Genomic DNA, 22,874 nt, shown 5'->3' with positions numbered 1-22,874 from the left:
GGGAAAATGGTAGATTTCACAAACAAGGCATCGTTTTTAGTCTTCAGTGTGCAAGTCAGTCTGTCCAGAAGACGATAGGGGAGAAAAAAAGAAAAAACTGTCCTGTCCATATTGTAGCACCGGCAGTAAAACGTCACTCTTCTGTCAGGAGCAGATTTCCTCACCAGCAGAATCACCGCAGAACAAGTGCTGAATTATAAGCGTGCACATTTTATTTGGAATGTTTTCCTGGGGCAATATCTGAATTTAAATGGCTCTGAGTAAGTGATGCTGTGTGTGTGTGTGTGTGTGTGTGTGTGTTTTGTCTGGAGGTAATGTGAGTAAGCGTGTCAATGGCTCTGTGGCCAATCAGAGCCAAGTCTGGCCAATGGGAACAGAGCGCCGACTGACAGCAGCCGTCCAAACAGTAGACAGCCATTACCTACTGGAACTAACGCCCCGGGCAGGACGAGGACACGGTGTGTGTGTGTGTGTGTGTGTGTGTGTGTGTGTGTGTGTGTGTGTGTGTGTGTGTGTGTGTGTGTGTGTTCTCGTATTTCTATCCTTGTTGGGGCCAAATGTCCCCACAAGGATAGCAAAACGTGGAACGACGTGCCTTGTGGGGACCTTTTTCCGGTCCTAAGTAGGAGAAACAGTGTTTTCTTGACCATGTTGTTGTTACTGAAAAAATTAAAAGTGCAAAAACATTTCTTTAGGGTTAGGCTTTGTTGTGGTGTGGGTTAGGGTTAGGGTAAGGGTCGGGGTTAGGGGCTAGACATGAATGGGAGTCAATGGAAGGTCCCCACAAGGATAGAAATACAAGACTGTGCGTGTGTGTGTGTGTGTGTGTGTGTGTGTGTGTGTGTGTGTGTGTGTGTGTGTGTGTGTGTGTGTGTGTGTGTGTGTGTGTGTGTGTGTGTGTGTGTGTGTGTGTGTGTGTGTGTGTGTGTGTTGACCATTACCTCTGCATGCGAGCCCCTGGTGACAGATTTCACCACAATGGCCTTGTTTTTCTCCTCAATCTCAAAGCCATAGTCCTCCTCCTCGGGGTGAATCTAGCAAAAAGGACAAATTCACCTCATTACACCTCAGGCCGGAGTTAAACATCAACGGTTTACTGCCACGGATCAGACAGAGGCAAAGTGATCGTTCCCAAACACTCCTTTAGTTGGACTCCCTGAGCCGGTGTTGTTCACTGCAGCACTGTTTTCAGTAACTGGATATCAGTCTTTCTGCAGAGCTTGGAGATGACAAATTAAATCAGATTGAGGTTTGTTGAGGCAGGTAGGAGCATAAAACCTGAAGGACAGCGCCTGTCAAGGAGCAACACCGTCCACAGGCCCGTGATCTGACGCTGCTTTGCAAACCTTTAACTGTCATATGCAGGAGGGACCGATCGGGTCCGATATGGATGCAGTTCATCGATCAGACATCTGACTCATGGCACTGATCCAAATCCATCCCACAGTTTGTGTTAAACCATGAAGGCACATGTCTGGAAACGCTGACTCAGACATGCTCAGACGCTAACGTAGCCTGGTGACTAGGTTACCAGCCATCGAGGTAACGAGCGCGCTAGGTGACAGCTAAACTAGATGACCATACAGTTTACCTGCAGTAAGAGAACTAACTTACTTGATAAACTCGTGATGTTGATACCACTCTCTCTTAAAGGTGCTGTAGGCAGGATTACGCATGTCCGCCATCTTGCTTAGGGTCACATAAGCAAGATGGCGATTTGACCCATCTAAGATGGCGATTTGAAACCCAGCACAGCCAATCCTGTCCTGTTTTCTCTGACATCACGCCCTTACGCAAGTTAAGCTCCTCCCACAAGAACGTGTGACGAATGCCCCTCGACCAATCACGGTTAGAGCCTCATGGGCTCTCCTGATTGGTCAAAGATACCTGGAGCTGTCGAGATTCCTTTTCAGCTCAGAACAGAGACAGATGGAAACGCTGCGCCCTCGCGGTAGTGCAATTATGCTACACTCCTAAAGGATTATCAATGGATACTCTAACATTTAATCTAAAGAAAACACAGAAAAATTAGCATTGACTAGCAAAATCCTGCCTACAGCACCTTTAAATAAGACTAGTGATTACTGACAGCTTCATGTAACCTCTCACATTGTCAGAGCTGAAAAAAGTGATCAGAGCATCCCGAGCACACACAGCACTTAAATATACCAAAGTGTGCCCAGCCAGTGTGCACACACAAAAAACACACACACACAGTCTGCACAGCTGGCAAATGAACTGTATCTCGCAGAGCCTCTTTTCAGAACTCCTGTGCACAGTTTAGTTCTGAAAGCTCATTTGTAATGGCATCATTGACCTGATTCTTCCAGAGGATTTCATATTGAAAACTGCGGCATATGGCAGGCTGTCTGGGTGGTCTCACGCACAAACTATCCCCACAGAACCATCGCTCCATTCGCAATTGGTGAGTTCCATGGCGTGTCAGGTGTCCCACGTCTGTTGTCCCATATTGCACTCCCCCCGCGGGGCGAGGCTTAGTTAAACGCTGTCATCACCGAGCGCATTAGCAGCTCGCTTTGGTTCAGCTGCCGAGGCCATCTTCCTGCTGCACGGCTCTGATAAGATGTGGGAATCTGTGCTTCCCTATCAGAGGAGACGGCGGGGGTAAATAAAGAGTTCCTGCACTTAGTGTCGATAAAAGGCAAGAGGGAGGATTAGTTCTGCTAATCAAGGAGGAGAGAGAGAGGAGGGAAAAACTTTTCTGGTTTTGCAGAAAGCCAGCTGGCGAGGAAACGTCCCGCTCCGAAGTGAGAGAGGAGGCTGATGACGCTGAAGGGTTTCCCTGAAGATTGATAAATCACTGATCATTTAGCTTCCGAAAAACCAACACTGGAGCTGGAACGGCCCGTGATCCTTATCTACCCAGGACTGCGACACATTAATGTCATTAAAAGAACACAAACACTCTTTTTCCATTCTGTATGATCCTCGTATAAGCTCACGACTCCTAAACCACCTTTGAGTAGCTGACCTGAAAATAAAGCGGGCAGCTTTTAAACTTCTCCTTTCTCTTCTTCACGCTTCCCTCAGCAGCTTATCGGCTGTCGGTGAAGCAAAAATTAATAGGAAATTACAAGAAAACTTAACTGGAATAACACCTGTTTCTTTTTTAAGTTCTGGTTGTAATAATGAGAACTGGGCTGTGGGTTCAAATCCTCACAGCACAGTGAGGAATGATCAAACTGACTGTGTTTCTCACTTCTGTGCACCACTTTGCCCAAATGCCGTCAAATCAAAATCTACTGTTTATTTATAGGCCGCGTTCGCTGGAACAACTCATTTCTGCTTCGTCTCATGGTTTCGTTTCTCGTCCCAGCAGCGGCGCGACGGGAATGTCACACCCGCCGGCGGGCTTGATTATGCTACGATTACGCTTGCGACTAAAAGCTCATTAAGATGAGCAGCGATCAGAGGAAACTCCTCGGAGTTTAGAGTCATCAAAGCCCCGCCACCCGCCGGGTATTATCTGTGTACAGTTATGTTAATTACATCTCGCCGTGGAGCTCAGTGACATGAAGACACATGAGAACGCAGGTATGAAGAGGCTCAGCTGAAGGATGTAGTGGATGCCAGAGTGTGTCAGTGTGTGTCAGTGTGTGTCTGTGTGTGTCGGTGTGTGTCTGTGTGTGTCTGTGCTCACCACCAGGGACTTGGCCAAGATGTTTTCGATGAGTTTGAAGTCGTTGCGCTGCAGCTGCTTGCTCTTGCTGCTGGTTCCCTCCGTCTCCTCGTCAGCGTAGAAACGGAAGAACTGCGACTCGTCTTTGAACTCGCTCTTCTCCAACACTGAGGGAAACAAGAATCGGGTGAGCAGCAGTTTGTCAGAACGCAGATCGAGCAGAACGTCCCCCCTGAGCGCTGGACCCGGACTGGAAGGGTCCCGGGAATGTTAAGTGTTCTCCAAAACGGCACCCGAGTCTTGTTTTGCGGGTCAAAGACCTGCGGAGATGTTGAAGTGTGCGCTGAACCAAAGCGAGTCTAACGCGCCGACATCTTCACACAAACAACTTCACGCTTATTTAGCTCATTCGCAGATGAGGCTAGTAGGAACATCTGGAGCAGGAAAAAGAGAGGGGGAGTGCAGCACATCTGGGCTGCAGTCAGCGTGTGCTTCGGGTGAGGAAGACTCTCCAGAGGGCAGAAGAAACAGTCAGGTGTGTGTGTGTGTGTGTGTGTGTGTGTGTGTGTGTGTGTGTGTGTGTGTGTGTGTGTGTGTGTGTGTGTGTTTAGGAGTTCCACTGTTCTGCTGAGCCTCATTTCAACATATGTGGCCTTCAAATAGGTGATGAAGACATTATGATCGCTTCTCTGGTCACAGTTATTTAAAGGACTGAACTAAGACGCTGTTTACACACCGTTTCAGGTGAAAAAGCATTTCCATTTCAGAAAAGTTTCACAGACACTCGCATTGACAGACGACCAAGTTGGATTGTTATTCCAGATGACTCAAATACAAAACTACCAAGTCCCAAAAGCATTACGGACGCCACCACTGTTGTAGTTGTTCGTCCATTGAATGTGCAGAAGAACTGTTTACTTTACTACCATTTTCAAACGTTTTCAGTGTCTCTGAGCACCATTCTTCTGTAAACTGACCCCCAAAACACAAAAAAGTTTAGTGCTTTCACTTAAAAGCATTACCGTGTAAATGGGGAACAAAGCAACACCAGCAATTCCGCAACATTCTGACAAATGTAGTCCAGTAAAGTAATAATCCATCTGGTCCGTGCCACACATCAGGAGGAATCTGTGACATGCAGCGCAAACATTCACAGATACAAGACATCCAACCGTTCCCTAATCCTGTGTGTGTGTGTGTGTGTGTGTGTGTGTGTGTGTGTGTGTGTGTGTCTCTCATCGGTGACGTGGGGCTCGTACAGGCAAACACAGAGTGCCAGAGGTACCCAGCTGCTTGGAGATTTGAGGAGCATCTGGCAGCCCAGATGAACAAAAGCCTCCACAGATTCATTACACACACACTGCTGCCACGCCCACTCGCCTGGCCTGGCGCCAGCGCCGAGCGTGCTGGAGTTATTTCCTCTGAGTCACGGAGGCCGTGGCCGTGTAATACCTTAACACCACCTATTGAGCTGGAGGGAGTGCTCCTCCGGAAACCGCCGAGCCCCCGATCGCACACGCACACACTCACCCACACACGTTACCAAATCGGTTCAGCACGGAGAACAGCTGACGACACGCCAACTCTCTGGGAGCGGGCAGAAGTGCAGAGAAGTTTTATTTTATATGAAACGACTGAAGATGAAATAGTTCAGTTCTTTGTTAATTTTGCATGTTCTGTCTGAAAGCAGATGGATTTTCTCTGGGGTCCCTGGTTCCTTCTGTAGGGTGCCTCCAAAACACCCAACATAGCTTAGGTAAGACTGAACAACACAAAGAAAGGATTTGTGCAAACTAACTTTCCATATTTCCTCAGTCGTCTCTGTAATTTCTCGTTACTCTTGGTGTTCTAACAGCGGCGGGCGATCCAGCCTGATCTCAGGGTGTGAACCAGTTCCAGGTCACGGTGAGAGAATTAGAGCAGCTTTCAGCGTGTAAAATTCTCCTGCTGAGAAAACCAACTTCACTGAAGGCGTCATCGGATTATAACCACCTCCCTAACGCTGTGTGACACTGCTGGACCGCGGCGGAGGCGGCTGAACGTCTTGGAGTATCGAGGAGTGAGCGACCTCCGTGGATTCAACTGAACCTCATTGAGTTGGGTGGAAATCTGGCGGCTGCATCAACATCTTGCATTTTAATTATCTTTATTTTCCTGAGGCATTCATGAACCTCTGCTGCGGCCTGGCAGGGCGCATGACCCGGCGGGAACAGGCCGCCGCCGCCACGCCGCTGGGGAATTAAACTGTAATGACAGGGTTTGCATGGTCTGTCACAATGTTTAGAGAGGTGCTTCATGTCGAATAACAGCCACACGGAGGCAAAGATCCATGTCTCTCGCAAAGATCCATGTCTCTCTAACAGCACGGCGCTCAGAGCAGTCAGTCACCACCTCCACATACTGGGTATTTCCCCCATAATGCATCACGATTGGGTAAACAATGCACAGATTATTAAAAGAAATCGATGACAGGTGCATTACTTTCTGGTATCACCATCAAGTCAGAGAGAGAAAAAAAAAAAACAGGAGGTGAAGAAGAGGAGGTGAGAGGAGGTGAAGAGCAACAGGTGTGCTGACTCAGAGCTGAAGAGTGTGACAGGCTGAGGTGAGGGGTCGACACCCCGAAGAGGGGCAGAGGAAGGAGAGAGCAGGAGCCGCCCTCCGACAGACGGCGGTGGGAGGAAGCTGTTTGGGTGAGGCGAGGGAGGAGGGACGATATGACTGTCTGGAAGCGTCCGTTAGCGTTTTAAATAACGCTCGGTTAAATACTCTACAAGGGATTTATGCTTGCTCGTATATTTCAACGCTACTGCGACAGCAAAGCATTGATTCACAAAAGAAATGAGTTTATTTCAAGGTAAAAACACCCAAAGTCAAATTACATCCAACTGGTGGTTTTCTAATCTTTTCTTCTTGCACACGTCTCTAAACATCTCCACATCATGTTTCCTCCCACTCTGAATACTTCCTCTCTTCACACAGAAGCACACTGACCAGTGGAGATCACCGGCTTCAGCGCCGGTCACGGCTCAGCGGACCGACCCAGACAGCCGTGTAGCAAAGCCAAACAGCTCCGGTCAGGGAACACTGCTAAAGGCTGTTTACATTCAACACCCTGAAGCCGCTCCACTGCAGCGTGGTCAGCGCCGTTTACCAGCGGCGGCACCTGACAAAGGAGGTGTGTTACATTTCTGCGGGTCGGTGGTGTGAATGAAGGAGGAAGGTGAGGCGCAGTAATGACACTGAAACTGAGAGAAAACTGCCAGTTACTGACAAAAGCCACAAGGACATGGTGTGTGTGTGTTTGTGTGTGCGTGTGTGTCGTGGTGAGACTGACCGTGGTGCATGAAGCCGTTGTTGCAGAGCCCCACGCCCAGCGTCACGGCGTCCTCCCGGGTCGAGCAGTCGCCCTGGGAAACCAGATCAGTGACGCACACAGCCGGTCAGTCACAATGCCTGTTTACAGCTCCGGATCCACGGAGCGCCGCGGCACCGCTGGAACTGAAAACGCCGATCTCTGACAAACACGTCCTCATTATCGGGCAGCGAACAGAGGCGGCGAGAGGAAAGGAGACACGGATTGATTTATTTGAGCTAAAGGTAGATTCTGCTGGAAGCCGCTTGTTTGAATTGTATATTTATAAGTACAAATGCATTAAGCCAGAGTGACTACAGGTACGTCTCAAAAGCTTGAATACAATGCGGAAAGTTAATTTTTCTTACTGATTCTTTAAATTATGAGTTTTAAATTTGTGATGCAAAATTTCGTGTTTGATTCTTCACCATTTGAATTAATAATTCATAAAGAAAAGCTGACTGCAGTGGCCCTCCAGGCTGCCACGGAAACGTGAAACTTTTCAAAAATGGTTAAGTTTTCATTGTGGCGAATGTCCCAATGTTGATATAAACACAAATCTTATTTCTGCAATAGGTTCCCCTCCACAGCTGAGTCACAAAAATACACTGCGAGAAAGGCTGCATAAGGACAAATAAATATAAAACTGTAGCATTTTGAGCAGAAGAAAGACCCAGAGCTCCGGTGAGGACAGCCGATCTGATTTCTTATCGTCTGGCAGCCTGGAGCCGTCTCTTTGTGTTGGGATTAGGGGAAGTTTAAAGTGTCCTTTTCTCACCTGAGAGACCAGCCAGTCCACCAGTTTGCTTGCAGGCACCACAGATTTGAAGGTTTTCAGATGATGGTCTCTGTCCCTGCAGAAGAGGCGAAACCAGACATCACAATTGTGTTTCTTTCAGTTTTCGGAGCCGGTTGAACGAAGAAACTCACGAATCATCGTGTGACGGACGGCGATGTTTGAGCTGATACTCTAGTTTAAATTCGGTAATAGAGTAACTTAAGACCTCGTTTACGACAATGTTTTCAGGAGAAACAGGAAACGCTTATAGCTACGAAAACCAACTTTAAAAAGCATTAAAACGACACAAGCAAAGCTTCTCATTATGTTCTGCATCTTTCTCAACAGCACGAGACCTCAGCGCCATTCTCTGTTTATCACACACTTTACCACACACCATCACTCACGCTCCCAGTATCGTGATGTTATGAGACCTCCGGCGCCTTCGTCACTCAACAAACTCTAATAAACACCCGGTGCAGTTTATGATTATTGATGATGCTTAAACGCAATGCAACCATCACGCTATAATTAATGGCTGCTATTTACGATGCCAATTTAGTGATGGATTAAAAAAAGAGAGCGAGAGAGAGAGAGACACAAACATTACATAATAAACAGCAGACGGGCAGAGAGACCGGCCGCCTTTGTATGTTAATGGGATTTGTCCTCGGACCAAAAAGCTCTTTGTTTGCACCGACGGCAACCCCGAGCACTTCAATCAGCGAGTGAGTGATGGGCGGAGAGGCAGGAGCTGAAGGTGGAGGAGTGTGAGAGGAGGGGCTGCGGCGGGCAGGGAAAGTGTGGCTGCTCTGATTTTCACTCTGTCAGGCCATAAACTGAAAGAACCGCATTCTGTCTGCCAAATAGAGACAATAACCAAAGTCATTCCTCAGCGTTAAAGGCTTAGGGAGTGACTTCAGAGCTCTGGATACAATACAGTGTGTGTGCACGTTGGATTTCTTTCAAAATGACACTCGAAGCAAGTTACGGAGTGAGATTTTTCCTTTTCCACATATGAGGAACCAGCTCTGGTTTCAGGATCTTTATTCTGAAGTAGATGACTCAAAAAATATAAAAAAACCTTTTCCTCCTCAAGAGTCATGACTGATACCGTGATCTGACGGTCTTCATGAGACTAAATCCCCAAAGGAGTGCGTCATTTGTGTGTTCACATATATTACAGGGTTTACTGTTCAAAGGAGCCGAGTGTTTACGAACAGACTAAACACAGCAAAGTCAGATGGTGTGTGTGTGTGTGTGTGTGTGTGTGTGTAAGTGAAACAGGGCAGAAAACAGAAATAAAAAGTGATGAATGAGACTAAAATGTCTTCACACACAGTTTGAACCCCCATTTCAATTTATACACGTCAAATAATTCACTAATAAATGTTCAACAAACCGTCAAGACTTAAGATGAAGAGACACAAGCGAACATAACCGTCTGTCTGATCCTTTAAGAGCTCAGTGGGGTAAACCTGCAGTGCTCAGCCTCCGCTCACCTCCAGCAGCTCGCGGCTGGCTGTGTGTCAGAGCCGCGGGGTGTGTGTGTGTGTGTGTGTGCGTGTGTGTGTGTGTGTGTGTGTGTGTGTGAGGGGGTGAGGGCTGCTGTCATTTCTGGCAGTGCTGCTGTTTGTTCAGTCGTTAGATGAGCGGGTGACGCGGGGCAAACGCGAACCCCTCATGCATATGCATGTGGGCACCTGGAGAGCGCCGACATTAGCATATGGTGGGAGGGGGGACGGGGGGGGGGGGGGGGGGGGGGGGGGGGAGACAGGGAGGGGGGACGGGCGGGGGGGGCAGGTACTCACTTGATGACAGGCGTGTGGAGGCTGTGAAGGCGGCAGTACAGCCTGACGCCCTGGAAGGGAAGAGAAACAGGCGGTTGAGTCACACGAGGAGCACGCCTTGAGTAAACAGGTCGACCTGAACAAGAGGTGTGACTGTTGAAAAGAGCCGCCTGAGGCCGTCATTTCAGGATCCACGTTTCAAAACCGCCACCTCCAGAAGGAGCTCGAAGAACCACCGCATGCAGACACCTGAAACTATACTGAACCTTTCTATCTATCGGGGGGGAATTTAGCTTCTGGCAGAGTTTTGAACTTATATGGATTTGAAAAATCCCTCCATAATGGTTGAATGGATTTTAAAATTGTAAGGCGTGCGGCACTTTGATGAGCCGTTACATAACAGCAGAAATGAGAACAATATGAAACTGGGACTTCTGAGTCAGATCAAATATTGTGAAACCCTGAATTATCGTCATGATCACAGCAGATTTTAAGGCCTGAGAGCAAAGTTTTTATAAGACGTTCCAAGTGAAAATGCTGCTTTCCAGTTTCTGGAGGCAGTTTACCTTCGACATGATGTCTTCCATCTCGCTGCGAGCCTTGTAGGTGCCATCGTCGTAGCGGAACCGGTACAGAACCTGCTCGTTCTTGAACTGGTGCTTGTCAGACACTGAAACGTCACCAGAGGGAGAAAATGTCACTTCAGCTGGAGGAACGACTGATTCGCTGTCGGCGGCTTTAAACCTTCTGCCTTCTCAGGGACATCCAAGACAAACAAAACAGCATCTGTCACATATGGTTCAGCTGAGGAGACCAGACTCCCGGTCTGAGTCAGGTTCAGTAAGAAATGCTACATCAATACAGTTCAAGGGTTTCACTTTTATTATGAAGCTTGTTTGAGTTTTGATGATGTTAAATTGCCGCCTCTGTGCCGACAGCAGGCATGAATGTTGGCCAACAGTCAATCCTGACGCAGAACGGACGTTCAGATATTGGAAACCGTGCTCTCGGTTTGTCGGGAACAGATCACCGCGTTGGAGAATTGCAGTTTGATTCATCACGACAGGACAAAACTCGCAGAGAACTGCAAGAAGCGGAGTGAAGCTGAGTGGGAGGAGCAGCTTATTAAGGCCATGCAGCGTTTTCATATCAAACAGGAAGTGAACAGCTGGCTCGGCCCTCCACAGCTGTGCCTCTCCTTCACGCTCCCCCCTGTGGGAAATATACTTCCTCACCCCTAGACTGGACACGAAAGGGCGACCACTCAACCCTCCTGGATTCAAGGGCACTTCCTGAATAAATATCTGTCTGGATGGCTTTGAAGATAAAACGCCCAGTAAATGCTGTTTGTGTCGATGAAGTCTTGAGCTGCAGGCTGCTTCTTCATCCTATCCAGCGACATGGATCGTTTTTCTACATTCTGCGGCTCTAAATGAGTCTATCAAATTGAAAAAAAATCAGATGCTGACAGCAATGCATTTATACATGTTTCCATTTGGGACCGATTTCACTTTTAAACTCTTTTTTTTTTTATTTTGGCAGCGACAAAGTGCTTTTCACATCCACTCATTCATTCAGTCACACACACTCCCACACCAGGCGCTCCATGTCAGTGCATAGCTTGAAATGACATCCAGCTCAACATGATTTCTGAACACACACACACACACACACACACACACACACACACACACACATCATAAAAGATTCAGTATTTGCTGAATACATTCAAAAACAGCCACAAGCTCAGGAAGCCTACAGCAGGAGACGTTCTCATTTTGGCAATAGAGTTTTAGTTTTTAATATATTAATTTGCCAACTTTGCTTTCACACCTTTTAACCTCAATGGGCGGATTAGAGCAAGTGCAGAAAAGAGCACGAGCAGCAGAAGCAAACATTAGGGGGGAAACCTGCAGCTGTAAATTTCTGCCCGTGTTGGGTGAGTGATGACACTCAAATATTTGACATAGCAGACAAGCTGCCAGCTCCTATAAAACCTCCCGGCTCGCATTAATGAGCGCCACAATTCCAAAACAGACGCCCTATTTATTTTGAAAGCAATACAAGAAATGGAAAATGACTAACACACACACACACACACACACACACACACACACACACACACACACACACACAACTGTCGCTGAAGCTCAGAGCGAAAACCTGCCAAGCAGCGGCAGATTGGTCCCACCACAACAACTTGGCATGGACACAAACAAGCTGCTGGTTCTCTCCGTCTAGACGTGAAATGCCCTCATAAAACAAAGAGGAATGCCGAATAGTCACTGTAAAGCGTCAAATACGAGCTCCTGCAGCGCATGAAGCCAAAGCTGGATTATTATACAAGGTAAACAGTTGAAATAGTTCAAATTCAAGCGTGAACTGGCGGGCTGGAAACCTGGAACTGACTGCACTATGAGATGCACAGCGCACGTTTAGCATCCAGTTTGCTGCTCGGTCACATGGCGTCCTGTCACTGACTAACCGGTGACACATTTCTCCGTGAGGCCTGAACCTCTCCTGTCTGCCGCTCACTGCGACCCACACACCCCTGCCTGTCACCACTGTATCTGTCTGTGGTCAGAGGCAGGATTTCTGGGGATTTTCCACAGGTATTAGGAATTATGGACACCGGGTCTCGCCATATTTCCCGCAGTGTGGGGCGTGCAGAAGGCGCCAGGGCTTCCGGCACATGCTACGTATAACAGCCCCTTCAGCAACGTGCTGGGCCACTGCCTCCATGCATTATTTATGGCTGTTTGCGCATGAGTGTGTATGAGTCTGTATGAGTGTGTGTGTGTCGGTTTCATTTCTCGATGCATAATTCACGTCGGTGACCCTGTGAGTGTCACACGCAAGACGAAATCTGGGAAGAACAAATGATGCGAGACACATTTCCACAAATCTTATTATCAGACGGTGACTTCGGCTCGAGACAGGGTCACCAGGAAGAGCGCTGGAATAGTTATGAAAGAAAAATGAATTACACGGGCGAGAATCAGGAACCAGGAATAAGAAAAAGCGCTTGAAAGAGCTGGTTTTCTCACCGTGGTGAATGATGCCGTTCTCCAGCAGCGCCTGTCCCAGGTTCACCCCCTCGTCGGCTTTGCTGATCTCGCCGCTGTCGATCAGCCACGACACAAACTCACTGGGGACACGAGAAAAACACAAAAGATGCCTGGATGAGCCCGAGTATCTCAGCCTGCCTCCATCTTTTAGTGCGCGGCTCCTCGCTGTGCAGATTTAGTATGGGTCTTCACAGAATTTCACACTGGCGGGCGAAAAGTGAGCACGCCACCAGCACGCCACGTCTGCTGCCCGGGACTCGGTGGAGAAAGTTGGCTTCTCACACTCAGACAGGATTGTCTCTGGTTCATTCATGAAGACTCTTGAGCTCGGTGATCATGTTAAACACTTCAACCGGAACACACACCTCCTGAAACATGGACTAAACCACACTGTGGTTTCGTAGCGTGAACACATAACTATATTCATCATGAAACAGTAAGTTCCCCAGAGCTGAACTCACACTTCAGATGTATTCAGCATACACTGGAATAGGTCAAATCTTTTAGCTTAAATCAATGTTAGCTTTAGGTTTTCTTCTATTTCCATATATATATATATAATATTCTATTTCCAAGAATGAGGCTTTCTTTGCATATGAACACGAGTGTAGCGCTTTGTTCACGAGGCTGAGATTGTGAAATGATTAAAAGAACAAAGTGGGGAAAGTCGGCACGCCATATTTTTACTGGTCTGAAGCACGCGTTACAGGAAGAGGTTAACTCGCTGCTCTTCATGTGAATCTCCCTGGAGTGCAGCTGAATTCATGCATCGATCGGCCAAATTTAAACACTTCGGCTCACTTGTCGTCACACCAAATGTGTGCGGAACAAATGTTTGAAGCAGGAAAACGACATTCTCCACTTGCGCGCCCTTCACGCCGCTGAGTGAAATCACTTCCACAGATAATGACGGGCAGCGAGCCGGGCAGCGCCGGAGCCGTTTGTGTTCATTAAATCTGGGTTTGAGGGTGTAGGCAGGGAATCAGCCGTGTGATGAGTCTGTCCTTACGTATGGAGCGGACTGCGCGTAAATGTAAAGGGACGTGTGTGTGTGTGTGTGTGTGTGTGTGTGTGTGTGTGTGTGTGTGTGTCTTTCAAACATACGGTTGGAGTGTGCGGACAGTCACATGGAGGCGCGGACGCCTTCCACCATCAGCAGACGGCCTTTTCATCTGCAGCCTGTGGCTACAAAGGAATATTTTCCCGTTGTCAGAAGCAGCAGCCTCCATTGTGGCCTGCCAGGTGCGTGCTGCGACCTGTGAGCGCCGCGCATGTCTGTGTGAGTGCGTGGACGAGGATCAGTCCCAAACGCTTTTCCTTTCCTTTTTTTTTTTTTTTTTTTTCCATGAGTCTGAAGAGGAAAAGTCTTTTCATGGCTGCAGTATTTGCGTATACAGACGTTCACTGTCCCTCTTTGTGCTCCCCGTCGGAGCCACTGGCTCATAATTGACACTGACAAGGGACTGAAGTGAATGGGAGGGGATGCAGGGTGTGTGTGTGTGTGTGTGTGTGTGTGGATGTTACATAAGAGTCAGGTTAAATTTGGACACAGAGCTGTTATGGGAATGAATATGATGAACAGCAATTGTGAAAAGAGAGAGAGAGAGAAAGAGGTTGTAGACAAGGATTATGGGTTTGTGTGAATATCAGCTGTTAATCCGGTGCATATTTCTTCAATCAAAACTCTGTATTTAGATCTGAAGTCAACAGCATCGTTTGCAAAAGCTTTGAGCATTTTATTTGACAAGCAACAGAAACACAAAGCCCTGATTTCCATAAACTATACTGGCAAAAATTGGAACTTAATCTTTACAGCATGTTGTTTTTACAGTATATTACAATAAAACAACACAATTTGCTGAATTATACCACAATAAATTTGCCGTGATGCAAACATCAGCTTCAAAATGCCGCTGCAAATTAAACTTTTTGAAGTATTCGTTTAAATTTATTCCAATTTTATTCACACGATAGAAGCAAATCCTTCGATTCCTTGGCCATCCACTTCTGTTAGTTTACTTTAAATTTGTCGCTGTTCAGACAGCAGGACCCAAAAACAATAGAGAAAATGAGACATTCCGACCTCGGATAGGTGGAAAACTCATGATATATTCCAGGGATATTTTAAAAGTTGTGGGAGGGTCAGGCCCCACTTCTGGGAGCTTGAGCGCCACTGCACCCCCTCACCCCCACCTGCCCCACCTCCCTTAAGACTCCTGCTCCATCGCTGCACACGCTCCGTCTCACGCCAAGGACTCATTTTTGCTTCACTGCCAGACTTCCTCGTGGTTTCCACATTATAAGGAATCCTTGTCGGTCTCTCTTCATAGTGAGGAGATCCACGGATTCAAAGCCAAACCCAACAAGCGTTCTCTCTGGAGTTTGCATGTTCTCCCTGTGCATGCATTTCCTGAAGAACTGGTGACTTTAAGGCCGTGTTGATATGACGCTTTGGTGTGGTGCTGTGGTGCGCATGCGCAGAAGAAAAGCTGAATTTTCCTCGGTTCCATAAAGTCGCAACGTTTCTGAAAAGTTCCACCTTGGATACCACTTCCAAAAAGTCGCGTTTTCAGAGGAAGGCCAATATTATTGTTGAGATCCAGATGTAAGAGAAGGCATGGACTTTCTTTTGCCAGTTTTTAATAGTAAATATATTCCTCGTCTTAATATATCGTCTGCAGTGGTCACAACTTACAGTTCTGAGCTCAAGTCTAATAAATCATTTTATTTTATCTCCAAATAAACAATAAAAATAGATCCCATGACTATTAAGCTAAAGCATTCTGCTGTATAAATGTCTCACAACAATAAATAATAAAAATTATGTTGGGAAAAGCTTCTCCTCGATGCCCCACTGGACTCTGGGTCGGGGCAGAATGCAGCAGGATGGTCTGAAAGCACTGAGCTTCATGTGAGACTCGAGACTCATTGATTCTCTACATAAATCAACATCCTGGCCCGAAACCAAGAAAGAAGTGACTGAGAGGCGGACGGCGGCGGGGGGCCGCACTCATGTTTGGATACTGAGAAAGAGGCTGAACTTGGCACAGTGGTGGTCTGGGAGGCCTTGGAAAACATTGCTCTGCCAACTCTCTTCACTTCCCTCCACACTGCCGCTGTGGTCACCAGCGGTACTGCACTCTTGGCTCATATCCGTAACAGAAATATGGGAGAAATTAACACACCGTGCAGATGAAAGAGTTTGTTCCAGTATCGAGCCAAATCAGTCTTTAGCTGTACGGTTTGTTCTACGCTTGAAACGGTACGAATGAAACGACACAAAGTTTGAGGGAAGTACGCTGTGTTGATAGGCAAGAACAGAGACCTCCTAAAGTTAACCCAGGACCAACTCTAAACAAAGTGTGCTAACAGCAGCTCGTTTCCTCTGCGCTCAGCCGACACTTGATGGAATTACACCATCAGGACAAGAGGGAGCGATCGAGCCGGCAGTCAGCATCTGTTTAATGCGATCAGCACTGCAGCTATGCCTGCCGCTAATTTCATCAGGAAGACGAACGCAGGCCTAATGCAGGGTGCTCTCATCGGCCGGAAATGAACGAGAGATAGAAGTAAGGAAAGTGAGAGGCGATAAGATGATCAAACAGGGAGGGGGGGATTTGCAGACAGAGCAGGCGTTTATCATGCAGGCGAGGCAATAAAAAAAAAAAGAGTAAGAGAATGATCAGAAGGGAGGGAAAAATTAAAGTTCAACCCAGACATCTGAACCGACTCTTCTTCTGGCAGCGACTCAGGATTTTGTGACTTTATGAGAAAGATGAACCGTTAGCTTGTGTAACGGCAGTGAAGTGAGGGAGGATGTGTGTAATTCCTGGAAGGTCTGAGGATTCAGACCGCCTTGTGAGGATCATCGCAGACAGAGAGAGAGAGGAAAACACCCAGACACAGGATTTCAAAGGACGCCACAGAGACGGAGTTCGCCTGCAGAAAGCAAACTTTCCTCAGCGGCTCATTAAATTATCCTCCTGGCGGTGCAGCTGATGGGATGTTAGACGGCGCACTCTCACCGTCCGCTACATCTACCTGCAGACAGGCAGCGGTTTCATGTGAGGGATGGACCTGAATCTTGTTCTCTGCTGCTCCCTGGTTTCTCTTTACAGGACCAGTCAACACGGTTCCTGTCGCAGGCCGGCCTCGTTTCATTTTCTGCCCCCCTCCCCTCCCAAGTTTGTGCCAGAAAGAATTTTAATTGCTGCTCAGGATCTCAGGAAGAGTGTTATGCAGCACAACTTAAGCAGGTCTGTCATTGTCTATTCACGGCACGACGGCATCAAGGGGGAAGCGAGGGGAGCGGCCCGGACCAGAGACTCGGCTGAAGGCCCTCTTTGCTAATGAAAGTGTTGTTGTCGGAGTGAGTGCTGGATGATCTGCGGCTGTGAGAGGAGCCTGCGAGGGGGGCCTCATTACGGAGCGGAGGATGCTGGGATAAAGCAGCGTGGGCATGCTGCCAGGGCTCCGGGGGACGGGATACCGGCTCCTCTGAAAAGCCCGCTGGTCTTACGTAACACATATTTGTCAGGATCGCCATGTGAACGGCGCCGGACCGCAGTCACATTCCTGGAAACCTGAAGACGCCGACCGCATGCGATGCAAAGAAACTCACTTTCCCATGAAGCACTTGGGCACAATGCTGAGCTTCCTCCGCCGGTCCTTGATCAGGTGGCGATTCTTGGTCATCATCATGTGGTAGAGCTTCTCGCCCTTCTCGGCGATCATCACATAGGCGTCCCGTTCCATTCCCAGCTTGAGACCTAAAAACAACAGAAAAACACGCCGCGTTTAATGGAGTCACCATCGGAGGGTCGGGGGAGGCGACGTGGGAAGGGAAATGAACGAGCAAACAAAACCTCAGCCAAGGAAAATACAGCGCTCTCATTACAGGACCGACGTTTCAGCTGGTTTTACACGCCAGGCGACACGTATCGGAGCGTAAAGTGCGAAAGAGGAGAAAAAGCAGCGTTTCCCCAGACTGGCCCGTTGTTTTCTGGTAGTTTGCAGTTGGAAAACGTCCCAGAATGGAGCGCGGCGGCTTGGGTCTGCCACAATCCTCTGAAACGAACCCAGATGTTAATCTCTGCGAGGCGCGTTGCGTTCAGAGTCGGCGGAGTTCAGGGGGTGCAGCGTGATCAACATCTTGTTTCTGAGTCGATTTGTCAACCATTATTCCTCCATTGTGCAGCAGAACATGCGGGGCCCCATTGTAAGCCCAGCTTCCACAGTGAAGAAACAGTGAAGTGTGTGAGCTGCTGGACGTCTCTGCAGGGTTTGATGACCTTTTGAACTGCGCGGTGAGACTTTCTGACTCGGCCAGCTCAACTCGGCTGCCGAGAGGCTCGTCCACCACGGAGCGCCTCGGAGTTACAGGCTGAAATATGCTGGATCAGGTATACAGGTAATATTTATGACCCCAGAAAGAAGAAAATCAATCCACCGGTTCTTCCTCAGGTGGCACAGAGCCAGGCCTGGACGATATTTAACCCCCACCTCCCAAACTCTAACCTTTCTTCTGATTGGATTTCATTCTGTTTTTAATATTTTGAATTTTAGATGGTTTTCACTCTATTTTATTTTCTTTTTAAAGGAAATAAAGAAGCTCTCTTTGCCATATTTCCTGGTTTCTCCTTCACTGAAGCAGTTAACATGATATTGATTATAAGTTGTGACAGACTGTAAGTTAACTTCTCCATCCTCCATAAAAATCATTACAGATTATTCTGTAAAAGCCGACAAATCTGTTAGTTCATCCCATTTCCTGTCCATCCAACTCATCTTAAGCTGCTCTGAGGGTGTGACAGTGAAGATGCGAAAGGACAAATAACCAAAGATAGATTAGCATAAAGGTTTAGAATTCAAATGGCAGATTTTTCTAAATCCTGTTTTTTGGCATTCATCATTATTTTTCTGGTTTAAAATGCAATATTATTTAATAAAGAACATGCCATGGTAATGGGACTAAGTGATAGTAAGTCAATTAAGGTTCCAACATTTCACACGCAGTTGTATTGTTTCAGTTGACAAAACAACATTTTGAACCACGACACTCCGGAAGCCGTTGTTGTTACTGTCCAGCGACTCCTGCATGTGCAGAAGAACGATTTATTGTGGCTGTGGTGAGCTTATACTTCAAAAAGTAGCGTTTTCTGATGTTTCCACAGAGACAAAGTTGGAGCGTTTTCGAAAAGCTCCACCCTGGAGGGCCGTTTAAACATACACTGAAAGTGTTTCTTACTTGAAAACTTATCAAAAAAAACACATAAGATTATCAAGCATAAAATTATGAGTTAATAACTTAAAGTTTTATGCTTTAAGTTGTTTGAAATAAGGTAAATGCTTAACTGACAGTACAAATGATATTTGGAGCAGGAAATATTTTGAATTTCTTGCAAAATAAATGCAAAAATCAAATTGACTTTTCATGCAAATAGCAATGGTCTCATTTACAAAAGAAAAAATCCAAAAAAAAAAAGCCTCCACTAAATGAAAGAGCAGAGCAAAGCACTTAATGCACCTTTAAGCCTGTGGAGGCTTCAGCTGCGGGATGCGGTGGGAGTTCGGCCCGCTGAAAGGCGAAGGGTGTGTGGGACAAAATAAATGCCCAAAAATTACACAGTTTTTCTTTTTTTTTTTCCTGAAACCAATTTTCCCATTGAGAGTGCGGGGATCTCCGCCGGCAGCCTGTGACGGAGGTGGGGTTAGATTACATTTGGCAGCAGCTGGAGCGGGCTTAAACAATGAGTGTCATTGAGCAGCAGACGGGGCCTGTCCGGCAGAGAGGCCCCCCTCCGCCCCCCCAGCAGCCTCTGCTCCAGCTGTCCCGGTTCGTCTCATCCTCCCGCACTCACTGGCACGAGATTAAAAAACAAAAAAAAATCTTCTCAGGCATTATCTGAGCCGTGCATTTCTCCCCACACTCCCATAAAAACAGTGATAAGACGCAACTGGCTGAACAATGGAAGCCGTCCGAAGGAAAAAAAAAAATGCAGAAATTTACTGAAAAGCTACTTTAAAAGCAGCGCGTTGGTAATAATGCATTTACGGGGTAAAAGTGCAGAAGTGCATCTATTGCAGTGAAATGTTGAGTTTCCGTCTAGACTGGGGAGGCTGGGGGAAAGGTGAAGCTGAAAGTGGAGCGGTAGAAGGGAGAGAGTGGGGAAGCTGAGGCTCTGTGACGGATCTGGCATGTGTTAGCCTCAGGTCGATTTCCGCCGGGCTGAAACTCAACACCGCAAACGGCAGCAGCAGCTCCTCCGCACTTATCTGTACTCACAAACCCTTTCATCACAGGATCGGCTGCCGCAACGCCGAGCTCGGCAGCGAGCTCTTATCTCGTCCCACTTCCAAATTACAAATCTCATTTAGAAAAAAAACAAAGGTAATATTCATGTTGACGGCTGCTCAGCTGAAGCTCCGAGGCTAAATTAGCTCCGACAGTTGGATTTGGGGTGCGATCGGGCAGCTTGTTGAGCCTGGGCAAAGCCTTTCACACCGTCTGAACCGAAGCCCAGAACATAACCGAGACAGATGGTCCGTGCTCAACAGGTGGCCGGACGTTCTGAGGTGGAAGATGAAAGGACGACAAGCGAAGAACAACAGAGCGATCAGCTTACAGGACTGATCTCTAATCGCTGCAGCTTGATTTACCTTTAATGAGGGAGAGATGTCTCTGCAGGTTCAGGTTCGATTGTATTCACACATTGATCCAGGTATAAGGAGCTGCTCCTCCACCGCCCCAAAACACAAACGCTTATTAGAATTATGTGTTTTTAAATAACAGTCCTCTTGTAGTTTGTTTTCATGCAACATTCAAAACTGGTCATCATCCTCCAAAAAAACTACAATTCATCAAGTCCAGCATTTGATTTACAGACAAGGGGCCACATGTGGCCCACAGACCACCAGTTGCCCACGCAGTTTTTAAGATTGTATTTAAAGTTTTATGTAAACAGGAAGCAAGTTTTTATTATTGTTATTTTAGGTCTCAGTTTGGTTCATTTTCTATATCTGAGCCTGGTAAAGGTGGGGTGGGGTGGGGTGGGGTGGGGTGGGGGTCGCGTTATTCTGGAACCGTAACTCTACTTTAGCAGTCCGCAGCTATAAAACAGCAGAAACTGACACAGATGTCTTCAGGGCTGCTCGAGACACAAACACTTCAGCGACAGCAAAAAATAGAGCCGAGACATTAATACGCTTGACGCTGACTGCGCTCCGCGTTCTGTCACAACAAAGCCTCTTCTATTTTCGGCGTTTGACCAAGATACTGTTTTTAGCGTGAGTGTGTGCTCCTTCTGTTGTGAATGAGACTTTTGATTTAGCAGCCACTGCCTGGCTCTGATTAGCAGGATGGCTCCACTGCACACACTTTCTCAATGTGGAAGAAGGAATTGAAAAAAAAAAAAAAACCCAGAGACTGCAGGGGTCAAGCAGGCCGGCCGCAGACGTCACGTCACCAAGCCTCTATTTTACAAACAGGGGCGGGCAGCTTGTTCAAGGTGGGACGCGGCTGCAGGACGTGAACGCTGCAGGACAGCGAGGCGCGTCCACAGCCGTCACTGCACAGGAGCGTTCACACACACACACACACCGGGTCAGAGGGAGGCGCAGGGAGAAAATGAGGAATGCAAAGGTCGCAACAGGCACTCGCACAATGTGTGGCACCCAGACAGGAGAGGATCTCACACACACACACACACACACACACGAACACACTCTGTGGCTTTAACACTGCAATAAAAAGCAGTGCGATAACGGTGTTAGGTGCGTTATGCTGTTAGGAGGGTTTGTCGTGAACATTGTGACTCAGTGAAATAACTTCCTGTGACGCACAGCGACCGAGCAGCGACTCAAAAATGGAACTAAATCAGCAGGTAAGAGAGGAGGAAGCGACAGGATGATCGTGATCATGAACCAGCAGCTGGTCTCACGAGGGTCAAACCATCGATACACTCCGCTCCGCTCAGCACTGGCAGAATAACAGACTGAGCAGAAACATGCTGTGTCACTGTTACTGATGTGCTGCAGTGAAACTCCCGACTGCAGCCGTGAAGCCCATGAGCAATGCTGCACGATTGAGAGAAAGACTGTCCCTGTTTACTCGAAGACGTCTGCATTTTGAAAACTTCTCGCTCTGGAGGCCGATTCCTGAAAATGATGTCTAACACGACCGTGATGTGAACCAAACCGTAACATTTACAATCAGACGTGGAAAATAAGACATCATAGACGCCTTACTTTCATCTGCAACTACTTTGTACTTTCAGCAACTAATAAAGCAGGTGCACCACTTTTTCAAGAAGTAACTGAACCACACAGTGATTTTCAGGAACTCACTCTCTCTCTGCTCCCGCTCCCGCAGGATGGCGTCCAGCCACTTCTGCTTGTCCTCTGCGTTCTTGGCCATGCAGACGAACCACTTGTTCTTCGCCGTGTTGTGGATCTTCCAGCCGTTTGTCACCGTGTAGTTGTTGCTGTGATAATCGGCTGAAAGGCACAAAGAGATAAGAAAATAAAAAGAATTAATTTTATTTGAAGCGAGGTCATTAAAAACAGTGTTGAAAGGCAGAGTTAAAGCCAGGTGTTTCTGTTGTTATCAGTTATTAACTTTAAGTCAAAATAGCTTTGGGGTTTCCTTAATGATCAGATTAATCTGAAATGGAATTTCGGTTGTAATTTGCTTTTGTCAAGCTTATCAAAAACAACAAACACATGAAGTGAACGCTGAACTGAAGTGAAATCAAGCCACACGTGAAGAGATGTTTTGTAAGTTACCATCAAAGTTATCTCCAAGAGGATTAACTCCTCCAGGAATGATTTACAAGCCAATTAAACACATAAACAGGAGAAATTGTAATAGAAAAAAACCAAAACAACAAAAAACCTGATTTCACCGACTCGACAGAATCCGTACTGGACGCCCTTTTCTAATTTTACCATCTATTGAGCAGCAGGTGAGCAGCTCCTGAATAATGAATGGCGGCTGGTAATGGGCTGCATTAGTCTCACGCTCAAAGGTCGTATAAATAGATGTGATATGGGAGAGCGGGGAGAGCAGGGAGAGCCGGGACAGAGACGCACTGGGCTCAGGCCGGATCGACAGGTGTGTCACTCGGTGAAGGAAAGACACATCTGGAACCGACGGGCTGCTGTTTGCTGATTCCTAAGATGTGTTGTTTACTTTGACAGCTTTCCTGCTTCTATTGGCAGCAGTCCCTCGCTCCTCTAATATCTC

General features: G+C 47.3%; 1 protein-coding gene across 2 annotated transcripts in view; it reads right to left on the bottom strand.

The window, feature by feature from the left end:
* The window catches only part of prex1 (phosphatidylinositol-3,4,5-trisphosphate-dependent Rac exchange factor 1), an 87,845-nt gene that overhangs the window by 26,483 nt on the left and 38,488 nt on the right, over positions 1 to 22,874 (bottom strand). For both annotated transcript variants that reach the window (XM_030118754.1, XM_030118755.1), the window contains exons 9-17: positions 21,977 to 22,126; positions 17,253 to 17,400; positions 12,611 to 12,711; positions 10,130 to 10,233; positions 9,585 to 9,634; positions 7,774 to 7,849; positions 6,978 to 7,050; positions 3,662 to 3,807; positions 942 to 1,034 (exon numbers count right to left, since the gene is read on the bottom strand). In XM_030118754.1, the coding sequence (XP_029974614.1) occupies positions 942 to 1,034; positions 3,662 to 3,807; positions 6,978 to 7,050; positions 7,774 to 7,849; positions 9,585 to 9,634; positions 10,130 to 10,233; positions 12,611 to 12,711; positions 17,253 to 17,400; positions 21,977 to 22,126 (941 nt within the window). The remainder of the gene's footprint in view (positions 1 to 941; positions 1,035 to 3,661; positions 3,808 to 6,977; positions 7,051 to 7,773; positions 7,850 to 9,584; positions 9,635 to 10,129; positions 10,234 to 12,610; positions 12,712 to 17,252; positions 17,401 to 21,976; positions 22,127 to 22,874) is intronic.

This window comes from Salarias fasciatus, chromosome 20 (assembly GCF_902148845.1).
Source record: "Salarias fasciatus chromosome 20, fSalaFa1.1, whole genome shotgun sequence".
In the NCBI taxonomy this organism is placed as follows: domain Eukaryota; kingdom Metazoa; phylum Chordata; class Actinopteri; order Blenniiformes; family Blenniidae; genus Salarias; species Salarias fasciatus.
The sequence above is the reverse complement of the archived record's forward strand: the minus strand, read 5'-3'. Positions and strand labels throughout refer to the sequence as shown.